Source organism: Asterias rubens, chromosome 9 (genome assembly GCF_902459465.1).
Source record: "Asterias rubens chromosome 9, eAstRub1.3, whole genome shotgun sequence".
Taxonomy (NCBI): domain Eukaryota; kingdom Metazoa; phylum Echinodermata; class Asteroidea; order Forcipulatida; family Asteriidae; genus Asterias; species Asterias rubens.
The window spans coordinates 1,298,279-1,312,664 of record NC_047070.1 but is presented as its reverse complement, the minus strand read 5'-3'; the positions used below and the strand labels follow the sequence as shown (position 1 = coordinate 1,312,664).

Below are 14,386 nucleotides of genomic sequence, written 5' to 3'. Positions count from 1 at the left end.
TTCAGTAATTACCAATAGTGTCCAGTGCCTTTAATTAAACATGTCATGTCCATGTTACTGGCAAAATCAAGGTTCTCTTTGTTAGTAAAAGTATAAAAAAAGTAATTCAACGTACTGTATGCATGTTTTATACACTGCTGCCTCGAATGGGGGTAATGTCATTCATGGATTGTGCATGGTTGACCAACTTTTGTTTGACACCCCAGAACAAAGATACTGACAACAACATGGGGAGACAATACTTGTCACAAGTATTGAAGGTTTGGGTGGTTTATTGTGGCAGAGCACCTGGATTGATACACAAGTTCGTGGGGTGGGGGAGGGGGGGGGGATGGATTTCATAAATTCAAAATCCCACACCCGGCAGTTTTTCATTGTTCATTGCATGAGAAACTTGTTGGAAACCAGTATTTGAATCACAGCGTTGGTCTTTTCTGATATCACGCTATTAAGATTAATATCATATTTGGTATCTGTAGTTCATATCTCATACCATGTCCAAATACAGATTGTCAACCCGTCAGGCTAACATGATGTATGTGGGTTTTTTTTTATTCTGGTGGCAGATGTTACGCAGTATGGATTTTGTACCTTCTTAATTGACATGTAATCAAAGATATCGTTTCATATCAGGCGGTCTGCAAATACGCAGCATTTACAACGACTAGTATTGGCATGATAACGACGCTGCCGAATCACTCTTAATGAGGCTTTTGGCTCAACTTGAGAATAACCCCCTGATCGCAAATTGGCAAGATTGCGTATCTGAAGTGGCGGTGATTGTATTTAACGAGGAAAATGAATCGACAAATTCTGATAAAAGAAACATTCCTAATAAGTGTTTAACCCCCTGTGTTTGGCTAATTCAAGTAGCTTGTTATTGCTATCATCTATTTTTATCATTTACAAGCAGAAAACTTAATTTGAAGTAATGTTGAAAAAACATAAGTTTTTATCCCCTGAAATTTGAATCTGAGAAGCGTTTCTTTCAGGAACGTTTCTCAGATTGTGAAATAATAATATATGAATTGTTTTCTTTGTGGAAATAACCCCTACGATTTTTTGCCGATTATTTCAAAAAAACGCTACCTCCTTATGAAATGAAATTTTCACAGGTTAGTTTTAATGTATATGACTTCATTTACAATAGGATTAAAACAATCAAACAGTTCGAAAATTAAAAACCAAAGGTACACTTTTGTCTTTTAATCTACACATTGTGGCCTAATAAAATAGAATGGTCTCTCATGGGTAAACAACCAGTCTTTAAGCCCTGACCTCAAACCACACTTTGCCTTCCTCCTTCCTTGTCTGGATCCAGAATGTTTTGATTTCCTCACCCCCCTAGTAAGAACCTAGAGGATCAGTTGCAGGCATGTTGTTCCAAGGGGTGTGTCATTAGGGTTAGGACTTTCTCTAGAAGAAGGGTGCACAGTGGGTCAGCATTTTTAGCAAGACCCAATTCTAGACCCAGCAAATTCCGATCAGGGATCTGATTGTGCGAAAATTCCAAATGTGTGTTGCTAATGTAAACAACGATCTGAGGTCAGGGTAGGGAGTGACTGTTGAGTAATACCGTCAGAGGACATTGAAGGACAATAACCAGTGTGGAAGGATTGAAGGGTTACCATGGAAACCCTGTATGCTTTGTTTTTGAAAGGGCAAGGGCACCTAAGCATTTTCTCTTTTGTAAAGGGCACCCTATTGAGGAGATTGTAGATTTCTTCTCGAGCATTTCATGGATACTTTAAGACCAGTGTTGTAGCCGCAGTGCTGGGAGGTTTTGCCCAGAACCAAGAAATTTCACTCAGCACTCTGAGCAAAAAACACTGTGTTGCCCAGCACAGATTTCCCGCAGGTTGCACTTCAGCAATGATGGCCCCTGCCCATATCTGAACAGGAATTTAATTATGTTGTTGAAATGCTTGCCCTTGGTGGACTAATTTGAATTTAGAGCCCATCACTAAAATTGGTCTAAAGCTACAACACTGTTTAAGACCATTCCTGTAAGATTCTCAACAGGGTTAATCTAACCCAACACTGCCTCAGCCCATTCAGGTTCCCCATTTATACAACCTGGGTTAAGAGAAGCAACTATGGTATTGACCTTGCTCAAAAACACAAGTGTCATGGCTGGGAATCGAACCCACAACCATCAGGGCCCAGTGTCATGGCTGGGAATCGAACCCACAACCATCAGGGCCCAGTGTCATGACTGGGAATCGAACCCACAACCATCAGGGCCCAATTCCATAGAGCTGCTTTAGCAGCAAATATTGCATAACAATTTTCTGCTTGGCAGAAATGTGCAGGATACCAGTCACAAAATGTACATGTGACATGGTAGTTTGGCTGGTAACCTTATTCTGGTCAGCAACACTTCCTTGTGCTTAGCTACTTTTTGTGCTTAAGCAGCCCTGTGAAATTGGGCCAAGAACTTGAGCCCAATGCAGTAGATCGCACTCTACCACAATTTATATCTTTTAGAATGAATTCAAAGCAATTCAGTGCTCTATTTCTACACGCCTTACACTACACTACACGCTTGATAACAGTTGACATAATTGAAAGACTCCACAGTGATATCATTTCTGTCTGATTTAGGTTACTTGCAGTCTATCAGTCAGACATTACCCCCCCCCACCCTTTCTTATCTCCCAGTCCCTCAAAGAAAAATCATATTTAGCCCATTTCTGACACAATGCAAGTTCTGATTGAGTCTGACATAAGTGTGGTTCTAAATGTGACATATGACACATTTCGGTTAAAGTGCTTGTCCTACTGTTCGCATTTAGGATTCTTCACTCATTCGCCCCATAGGCAGATACAAAGTGCACTTCACATGGGTAGAAATATAGAACGCTGTTGTACCCCGGCGAACTAGACATACACTTGAAGAGAGCGGTTAGTTTAAAAAAAGAAAAAAACAAAGTGCACAATAAATGTGAATGTATGTAGTTTTACTGATGAGAATTTCTTGGGATGGTTTGATAAAATTAGAATGGGGAAAAAACTCGCTTGGAGTGTTGACAGATGGAGTCGTTGAAACTAGGCATCAATCTCATGGAATTGTGCTTGGCATTGCGAAAAAATATGTATTTCAACCGGATCACTTGTCATCTTGTCTGTGTTGTCACAGCTTGACAAGTAGGGAAGGGAATTATTGATGGAAACCAGACTAGATGCGTTGCTCAGCTGTTGCTGTTATGTTGATGATGTGTTAAGTTGTTTAGAAACACAAAATATTTAACAGAAGGAATTTTGCATTGGGGATAAACAATATTTATTTTGGTTTTACCCATGTGTTAGATACTCGGTACTTGAGTACTGGTCGTTGGTGGGTTCGAATCCTACCTGAGTAATATGCCTGTGAATTGTTTTAAGACAAAACACCTCAAGCGGTTTTGGTGTCCCCTTATTGTTGTTAGTTAATTAAAGTCAATTGGTTTGTAAGCATTAAGAAGCTGAGCACGTAGCTTATTCAAGCAGAAATGTTGACCAGCTAAAATTTCCATCTGATGTTTTTACCCGTTACAGGCAATGATTTCGGCCAGCAATTAAGCATAGCAAGAACTTTAGACTGAACTTATTTTGGTGCAGACTGAATGCTAATAATCGAGTAGCAATGGCTGTTTTTTGAGTAGCAATAAAACAATTTTGTGTAGCATTTTGCTCTGCTATACAAGGGAAATCATTCACTGCATTATCATCATAAATGGCTTAGCAGGGAAATAAGCGAAGCCGCTAACTAGAATACTCCCTCTAAGCGTCTTCAGAAGATGCTCCTCCTCATTGATCTCATTGGAATATCAGACAACCTCTTCAAGCATGTCAGTTGACATGTCACTGCAGCCTATTGTTATTTATGACTGTTGCAATCCTCAGATTTATGGTGCCCCTCAGTGCTTGTAAATGTCAATGTAATGACCAGTGAAATGTGGCTTTTTAGAACTGTCAAAAGAAGAAGCATGGTTGAATTGACCTAGCAGTAGATTCTTGTATAACTGTTGATCAGTGGTGACTGACATTAATGTGAATGGGTTAAAGCATGGAGGATTTGTGGATTTGCATTAAGGACATGCACAGCTAATGCATTTTTAAGGGTATGTTAGACTCAAAGTCATTGATCTGGTGTTAACCTGCCTGATGGATTCACTCAGTGGCAGTCATCGATCTATCTTGCAGATTCTTTTGTGACACTGACAGGACCAAGTTGGTCCCATAAGCTTTGAGTTTTAAGTAATTTATGCATCTCCTCAAATACTTAAAGCCACTGAACACGTTTGGTAATTGTCAAAGACCAGTGTTCTCACTTGGTGTATCCCATCTTAACCATAAAATAACAAAACAGTGACAATTTTGGCTCAACTGGTCTTTGAAATTGCGAGAAAATGATGAAAGAAAAAACACCCTCGCTGGACGAACTTGTGTGCTTTCAGATCTAAAAGACTTCTAGCTATATAGTATAAGTCTTTTATTATTTTAGTGAGAAATTACTACTCAATAACTACACTACTTCAGAGGGAGTCGTTTCCCACAATGTTTTATACTATCAACAGCTCTCCAATGCTCATTACCAAGTCGGTTGTTAAGTAAATATTTGTTTTGAGTACTTACCAAACGTATACCTTCCCTTTAAATAGTTCAACATACTTTATGAATCACAAATGATAGATTTGTGCAGTTCATAATCATAAAAAACCCATCAAAATTGGATGTAGTTTAATTTTCAAGTATTTTGTATAAATAAAATTCTAAAAGAACATATCATTTCAAAGGAAACTCAAGTCCTTCTGAGTTTCCTTTTTGCATTTTTGATACATGTGATAGCTGCACAGTCTATAAGCTGGTTATCCAAGTTTGTGAGAATAAATTAATTCTAGCGGAAAATAAACAACTAGCGGAGCAAGTATTTTTTACCATCCTCAAGTCAAAAACTTTGTTTGGATTTCATTTAGTGGAGTTATTTGTTGTAGATATCCAATTTGTTTTTTTAGAAGCTCAGGTAGAGAGAGGTATCAATGTTTACAAGTTCAAAGGTCACTTGAGCTATATATTAAGAGGTCAGTAAGGGTCACCGTTAAGGGTTACTCGACTCCAGAGGTGAGAGTATCGACAAATCAATACATTCCTTTCTAGCCGCAGGGACAAATCTGAGACAAAACCTGTCGGAATGACAGGGATTATGTGTCAACTCACAGTACAATTTGTGCTGTTATTGGCTTGTTATATAGAATATCTCACTCGGAAAGTGTTTGGTTTGGTGTATAAGTAGCTATAGCTTTTAAAAACTACAATTTGTGTTGTTATTGGCTTGGTAAAATACCTCAGTTGGATGGTGTTTGGTTTGGTGACTCCGTAGCTATAGTTTTTATAAGTAGCATCCAATAGAAATTTTTAAAAACCTGTGACAGTTATAACATTATATCTGCAGGATGCTGGATTTATTTAAAACCTAGATTTAGTTAAAGTTTTTGTTCTCCCACAATTTTTCAGCTAAAGTTTCTTGGGATTTAGTGTAGCATATGGATTACATGAGGGTATTTAGTGAAGATGAAGACTGTAGGGTTTAATGATTAAGAACTCGGAGCCCTAACAACACTATTCCGAACCTTACGCTTATTCTAGGGCTATGTTCTAGGGGATCTAGCAAGCATCAGTTCTCTCTCCTTGATGGATGAACCACTGACCAAAAACTGAAAGGGTGATTGATCAGTTCATTTCACACTTAATCTCAGAACGAGGAATTCCTCTCTCCACTGAAAGGAAATGGTCAATTTGGGCAACGGCCGAGGGGAGATGTATATAAAGTTCAAGCTGTTTTATTAGAGGAATAAACCGGGAAGCTAGAAGAAGATAAATTGATGGATGGGTTTCGTAATACCACTACAATCAATTTTGCCTGTTTGATCGTCATTTTTATCCTCTTGTTTTTTTTCTTCTTTCCTCTTTGCCGGATGGTCTGACCATCGGGTGCCTGAGCTGACAACATTGGCAGTTCCATTAGTAATATCTGAGTTGTTTAGTATGTTAATGGTGTTGCTTCAAGGATTGTCGACCAGTTCAGGCTGTCGAGATAGATTTACATCAACCCTCAATGCATCTCCAATCAGAGATTTTCCTTTTACCTTGATTGTCATTGGGGGGAGGGGGGGTTCCAGCATGTTGTTTTAATGCAACAGCTACAGATTGCTTCAGTGTTTTTCTCTCTCTCTTCGAGCTGCAGGGACCTTCGTCTGATTCCTGAACAGATTACAGAATGTCTTCAAGTATTAGTCTCATTAAAAAACAGATAGGCCTATCAGAGTGATGTAAACAGCCATGTCATCTTCTAGTTTTTATCTGATTTTGTTTTGTCCTCGTAAATTCATTAAGATTATTATTAAATCGCCTAATAACATATCAAAGAGTTTATCAAGCGAGGGGTAGTAGCCAATGTATGCAAACCTCTTGGTTTCCTGGGTAAATAAGAGTAAAGTTAGTTCTTTAAGTATAAATGTAGCCAGTTCCCCATACACACCTCGGTATTTCTGTTATGCTTGTTTATAAGTACATTCCCTATTTTAAAGAAAATTGTTTAAAAAAGTTTACAAAAGTTTACAAAATGAAATTGGCATCACAGAAGACTGTGATACATTTTTTAGAGAAATTGCTGACACTCATTTTATAATTTTCTTTTTAAATCTGCCAACAAATTTGGATATGCAAGAGTTCTAAGGGATGATTGCCCTTACAAGTGATGTTGTCATCAAGTTTGATAAATTTTATAAAACCGTTAAAATGTCTGGATTGTCATGGGACTTAAAATAATTTGTACCGATCAAAATTTTATCTGCTATTAATAAATGAGATGGAAAAGTTACAACAGAACATAAAATACTTTTCAAGAATCATTGAATGAAAAAAAAAGCTATTTAATCTTAACACCAGCTGAAATTTCCGGAAGAATGATGAACATTTTCAAACCAGGTGTCTCCCAATGTTGTATACGTTAACCTTTAACCAGCTAGGGGGCACTGTACGCTTATACAAGACAGCGATATTGAATTTGCTCTCTGCGAGCGAGCGCGCTGACGACTAAAATTGATAAACCAGATAGAACAGACAGGAAGGGACAAGGGAATCAATTAGAACGTGTTACAGGTTCCTTGCTTCGTCAGTGCTTTGCTCGCAGGGACTGGGTGTCGACACAAAGCTTCCTTTGGCTTTCAGGCAAAACTGACAACCAGAGTTTCGCCGGACAGACACATATTTAGCAATACTGTCCTTTGGTAGTATCTGATTTCATTTTGTAGTGGAAGCTTTTTATTGGGATGTTTTCAGTTGCTGCTGCGTTGTAATCGAAACGCTGTTAAAATATTCCCACTATGTTTACAATATAGGTTTCTGTTGATACTATTCTTATTAATACTTGCAATATTTTGTGTGTCCAAGTGTAAAATGTAAACTGTTTTCATGGTGGAAAGGGTCACAAATGTACCATAATAAGATGCTAAGTATATGTAAACTGATACGTTGATAATATTATTCTTTCACAAATTGTTGACCCCAATCGCTACTCAATAGATGTGGCTTCGTTTACAGACCTGTATGCCACCAGAGTTAATAAATGACCAGCCTCATTATAGTCCAGGGTGACATCAGTGCAGATGGGGTCATACGCAATTTCAAAGGTGGTTGAGGACAAACACAGAAAACTTCACAAATCATTATTTTTTTTAAAAGGTACCATTGAATCCACACACATATAGTATGGCGCTACCCAGCGATAGATTTATTATAGAAAGTGTATAAACAGCGATGTTATTTTTAGGGAGAGGAGGTCAGAATATACATGTTATGCTGGTAATAAATCATTTCAGCGTGGGAAGCTTGCATATCTTAGAGACTGTATTCAGAAGAGCGCTCTGAGATGTCTCTTCATAATGAAATTATCGTTCTATCAAGTTCCTCCAAGAAGACTATAAACATCAAAATAGAAATCTTTAATAGCCCTGGACAGTTTTTAAATTACCAAAAACCAGTATTCTCACTTGGTGTATCCAAATAAATATGCATAAAATAACAAATCTGTGAAAATTTGGATTCAAATGGTCATCGAAGTTGCAAGAGAATAATGAAGTCTTTTATTATTTGAGTGAGAAATTACCTCTTTCTCAAAAACTTCAATACTTCAGAGGGAGCCGCTGCTCACAATGTTTTATTCTACAGCTCTTCGTTGCTCATTACCAAGTAAATTTTTATACTAACAATTATTTTGAGTAATTACCAAGTGTCCAGTGCCTTTAAGGAAGTCAACCGGTATCAGTTGCATCGTTGCCATAGTGATATTGTTATTACCTATGACCATCTAATTAGTTCCAATAAGCTGTATGTTACGCTGTCACTTTGCGTCAGCGGTACCCTTCATAACCGGTTCCCGAATCAAGAGGTCTTCCGCATGACTGAACATGACAGACATAACTTGATAAGTCCAAGTTCCAACTAGATTACTGCAGCGTGCTCTGCAGCACATTAGCTGATACTGTCCACAGCTTGCAAAACTTAAAATAATAAAAGCGATGATAATGATATGTCAAGATGTAAGGGGGGGGCGCATGTGATCTCAGCTTGACAAGCAGGAGCTACATGTTCTTAAAGCTACAGCTGAACTCTTTGAAAACACAACATCGATTACAGCTGAGCTTTCTGCTTTGTCAACTTAGAGATGAGTAGAGTTAAGGTTCCGGAAGTTTAAAGGGAAGAATACATTGTTTGGTACTCCTTAAATTAATAGCAATACAAGAAGTACAACGATAGTATAAAGCAGTTTGAGAATCATTTTGCTTCAGAAAAATGTGGTAAAGGAAAAATCATCGAATTTTATCCTAAATAAATTGGAATCCAATGAACGTTACTGTCAGAAACATTTCTCAGATTGTGTATTTCAATTATGGATTATTTTTTATGCGTGGATATAACTGATGCGTTTTTTTCGGCGATATCTTAAAATCACTACCACCTTTTGAAATGAAGTTTTCATGGGTTAGTTTTATTTACATAGAATAAAAACAAGTGAGTAGTTGAAAAAACTGAAAGTATATTTTTGCCTTTCATGACTCTGCTTCAGATCTGAGGGTAAAGACAAAATTAGATCAAGGACAGAATCCGAAAGTAGAACAAAACAATTTAGTTTTAATTGGGTTGCTTAAGCCGACGTTTAAATTAGATCTCTTTCAAATTGGGTCTGAAATCGTTTTTCATTCGGTCAAGAGCGATTTAAATCTCCAATCAAGTTACTTGCTAAATCCCTGGAAATTGAATCCCTCTCAATTTTCAAGCTGCAAGGTGGAAGATTCTGTCGCCATTATTTGAAGTGGACTCGTAATGAGTTTTTAATTGTTAAAGTCTTCAAACGAGGTACATGTTTCAGGAGTGACTTGTTTGCCAATTCTTGCTCTGAGTGTTGGAGAGAGGGTGGCAATTGTGTGTGGGGGGGGGGGGGGGGGGGGGGGGGCTATAATTAAGATTAACTAGGCATTCCAAGACCCTAAGGAGGCCAGAGTCCTCCCCCTGAGCACTGTCTTTAATTACTGCCACACCTTCTTGCACCTGCAGTTGTGATCATGCTGGGGCAACATGAAGCACATTAATTAATGGTGAGCATTGGAAATAACTCTCATCCCACATAAGCTCCTCATCCTGGGCCTAGCCTACTCATGGAGCTCCTAAGCAAACACTGTACTGAACCTTTTTTTGCTGTGCAAAATATTTAAGGAGGTTTTGTGGCTTGAAGCTGAGACTGTGAAGCTTCAAAACCCTCAGTTCTGCTAATGCACAAACTTTTGAAGCACTGAATGAAAAATGTGGCTCATTAGAAAGGTTAAAGTTGGGATCAAGTGTCAGGTGATATTTAAAAATTGTTAACTAGTGGTTAGCTAATTAACTAAAAAATAAACTTGATAACCAATATGCGGAAATGCTTTGGGAAATTCAAATCTAGTTGAGGGGATGGTAAAAGCAGCAAAAAAAGTATGGTATAAGCTTTGAGGAAGGAATGGTATAATTTAGGTTGGTACATTGTTGACAGTATTCATCACCTTTAAACTACATCTCAAACAAGTCAAGTCAGCAAAAGCATTTTTAAATGTGATTTTAACAGAGAAATTACATGTCCCAATGTTATAGTTTTCTAAGGGGAGTATTTTATAAATACCTGTTATTATTATTATTATTATTTAAGTTTAATTTAGTTTTTTATACATACTTTACCTGCTCCACAAAAATAATTCTCGAAGGCATAAATTTTGCCTCACACAATCGAGGCAAATTGTCAGCCTCATCGTGGTGCGAGTGCTGGAGTAGTGCTGGAGTATCGCTTCATCGCATCTCGTCCTGCCAAACCACACACCACCCCACTTTATCTTTAGCTTGACAGGAATAACTTAAAAGAGAGGGTGCCAGTGGTACGTGTCCTCAATAACCCACAGGGCCTACAGGTGTCATTCAGTAATATCAAAAATTAATCTGTGCCATGCCTCGTTGGTGAAGGGGGGCGATGTGAGAGGGGGGGGGGATGGTGGATCTCGCCCCGGGTTCCCTTCATGACAACTTGACTAATAAATAGGTGATGACTCATCGTAATACCCCCAAGATGATAACTCCGTTCTCTCTTCTTTCTGACGTTCAATCAAGCTAGGAATGATGAATGTTGCCAAGTCATCATTATGTTCAATCCTGGCATCTGATAAGAATCTCAAGTACTTGTTTTTGTTTCCTCCTCTTCTAGAGATTAAAATTCTTAATAAAACTGATATCAATCACTTTTATAAGGACCTCGATTGAGACAAATATGTTTAGCGATGAACATTTATTTCAACATTAAGTCACATTGTAATGTTACAGTCAGGGGTATGTGTTGGTAATGTAGATACACGGTTAAATTTCTGTCACTTTTCAATTCAAGACATTTTAATGTAAAAATGGGCTGCAAAAAATGTATTAAAGGAGGGTATACTTTTGGTATAATTTCCAAAAAAAATTATAAAACTTACTTGGTTTAAAGTGACACGTTGCATTGGATCGGGCGAGTTGGACTATTAAAAGTGTTTTAAACCGTTTGTTATGAAGTGGATACGGTTAGAAAGATGTTTTAAAAGTAGAATATAATAATCCACACAAATATGCCTCGAAATTGTACAGTTTTCCTTTTATGTTTTTTTTAACAAACACGTTGCGCTCTTTTGTGGAGTCAAATTTGTTTGACTCCAGAAAATGGCTAACTGTGTTAGTTCGCCAACCACCATATTTGATGACAGACAATGGAAACGTGCCTGCGTGTACGCGTTGCGCACAACTCTCAGCCAATGATAGCCTTTTACGCGTGCCCGTTTCATCAAAGATAGTGGTCAATGACGTCAAGTGCAACCTATCTATGGACCGCGATGTATCCTTTGATTGTATATTTGCAATATCGATTAAGACTTTACCATTCAAATACCTGTCCACAACATGGTGTCTGTGAGCGTGTGCAATAAAAATCTAACCGTGAACACTGCGTGCTGTGTGCTTCATAGACGCGCATAGGGCCAGCCTGACAATATGGCCCCTTTCATAGCAACAAAGGGGTTATTCAACACGGTCTATTGCGGTACTACTACGCATGCACAACACAGCCAGGGTAATTTGTTGCATTACACCGTGGCACATTGTGAGGGTGTGTAATTTTCAACAAGTCCTGCCCCATATCCATAGTCAACCCACTTTCCTTGCCATTATCACCATTACTCTATTGACTCTCGTCTCTAACCGGTTCCCTCCACTCCTCTCCATCTCCCTGTGCACGCTCTCCATCTCTCTCACCGGTACCCTAAGGCCCTCTCTGCTTCTCTGAGATCAATAGGAGATAGCGAGTTTGGAGTGTTGGGAATGAGAGGGGGGAATTTGCCCTGGTTTTGCTGCAAAACTATCAAATCATAGTGGCAAAGCAAGTTGGTTGGTTTCATTCATTTTGTACCTAGCTGTCGATATGACCTTGAGGTACATGTATTTGTGTCTAAGCAGCAGGGACACAGTGTGTGTGATCAATAGAGGACTGGGTGACTATTCATCTACTTAAAGAGGATGGGAGTGGGCGGGGGATTTCATTAGTATTAGCTCCTTAGATAATACCCTTGTCTTGAATTCGGGATTAAAATGGTTGTGTATGGCAGCAATATTAAGATAGTATAATCTGTGGGGTGTTTACATGCTTTTTCCTCATTATACAATATTATTTGTGCAAGGAGTTAATAAAGTAATGGCTCATACACCCAAGTTAGTAGAAAAATGAATACATTGATGAATAAAAACTGAGTAAAAATTACATTGTGTACGTCCTGAAAGGTGTCATTTTTTTTTAAACGTTATCACGAAAATCCTTTGACTTCGTTTGTCTCCTAAGTATGATTTCATGAAGAAACCCTCTGATTCGTGTACTTATAACACTTCAGGAAAATCAATGAATGCAGGAAGAGTTGCAATAAATGCAACTGTTTGTCTTCCTTTAAAACGATTTGCAGAGGGATTTTAGGGCTGTGTAATTACAGAGAGTATCCCCTTTTCTCACTTCATTTCTAAAGACCTATTGTTTGAATTTGTTTTGTCGTAACTTCAGGTCCACCACGTCTTGCCGAGGCAATTGTTGGGTTCCAAAAGACACGAGTCGGTCGAACCATCAAACTCCTCTGCCCAGTAGTCGGTAACCCCCCACCCCTGACGATGTGGAAGAAAGACGGAGAATCCATCAATACACTGTGGGAAAGATTCAAGGTGTTATCGCCGGGTTTGAAGATAAAGAATGTTGAGATGGCGGACGCAGGGCAGTACGTTTGCCGAGCTACCAATGGATTCGGTAGTGTGAGCATCAACTATACGCTAACTGTTATGGGTAAGTTGCCTTGTGGAGAGCAAGGGAAACGAATAATCCAATTTGATTACCTTTATAGGCACTGGACACCTTTGGTATTTGTCAAAGACCAGTATTTGGTGTATCCCAACATATGCATAGAATAACAAATCAGTGAAAAATTTGACTCAATTGGTCATCGAAGTTGCAAAAGTTTAATGAAAGAAAGCACACCCTTGTTGCACAAATTGGGATGCCAGTTCAGATGCCTAATAAAAGGCTTTAGGCCTGAATCTTTTGATATTTGAGGGAGAAATGACCTCTTTCTCAAAAACTATGTCACTTCAGAGCATAGAGCAAGGACTTCAGAGGGAGACGTTTCTCACAATGTTTTATACTATCAACAGCTCTCCATTGCTCGTTACCAAGTCAGTTTTTATGCTAACAATTACCAAAAGTGTCCAATGGTTTTAAAAACATTGACAATTTGTACATCCTTAAGAAAAAAAAGATAATTCTACATTGATAAAAATGACACTGGATTACAGATATAGGGCACTTGCATATCATTTTTTTCTGATGTGAAATATATCGGCAGCCATAGTTTATAAACCATGTCAAGAGTCTAGTCTGGTGCCATGATTCATGACACGTTGCCATGACAACCACGCTATCGGCTTGGGCGTCTTGTGTATAATGTTATTCCAGTCGAGTGGTAATAAAGGCAACATTGGTCTTTGTGGGCTTGGAAAAATAAAGAAAGGGGGTTAGGACATCGCAGAGGGAGAATTGATGGAGTAGTGAGTGGGGTAATAAATTAACCAGATATTTATGGGTCTGTGTGTGTGTTTGAAGGGCTGAGGTGACACGCTGCTGTGATTGTGATGGGGTCTAGCTGGTGTGAAAAGGAACATTTTCCTGTGCTTTGAAATGAGCACATTAACGCTTCAGACAAAAAATGATTTGTGATATTAGGGGAACATTAATGTCAGGCAAACTGACAATTTACAGGACGGCTGTCAATTAATAATTCCAAAGTGCATGTAAAGTGTGGAGAATGGTAGCATTAAGGTGTAGTTAGCATCATAGCATGGTGCTTAGTGTCTGCTTATGGGGGTGTTTTATGTGTGGTATATGTGGCAATCTACAGCCAATGAAAGGCATTATTATGCTATTAGTAACATGGATTCACACTGAACAGCCTTTGGATGGTGTGAAATGTTCTATTAGCAAAAAAGGCATCAACCATCTTTGGAATTGTCAAAGACCAGGATGCTCACTTGGAGTGTCACAACGTTTGCACAAAATAACAAATCTGTGAAAATTTTGACTCAATTTGTCATTGAAGTTGCAATAGCATAATAATAAAAAACTCTTTATGCACAAATGTGTGTGCTTTCAGAGTCCTAGTCTGAGGAGTTCAAATTTAAGCAATAACTTGTGACAAGCAAGTCATTGTTCCAGACATTATTCAAATCTAATTCGCAAATGGCTTAATTATATGCCCAAATTTCCAGGCAA

The 14,386-nt window shown here is 38.4% G+C and overlaps 1 protein-coding gene across 2 annotated transcripts in view; it reads left to right on the top strand.

Annotated features, from left to right (window-relative positions):
* LOC117294802 (fibroblast growth factor receptor-like 1) overlaps positions 1-14,386 on the top strand; it is a 46,297-nt gene that overhangs the window by 13,589 nt on the left and 18,322 nt on the right. For both annotated transcript variants that reach the window (XM_033777332.1, XM_033777333.1), the window contains exon 3: positions 12,635-12,907. In XM_033777332.1, coding sequence (XP_033633223.1) covers positions 12,635-12,907 — 273 coding nt within the window. The remainder of the gene's footprint in view (positions 1-12,634; positions 12,908-14,386) is intronic.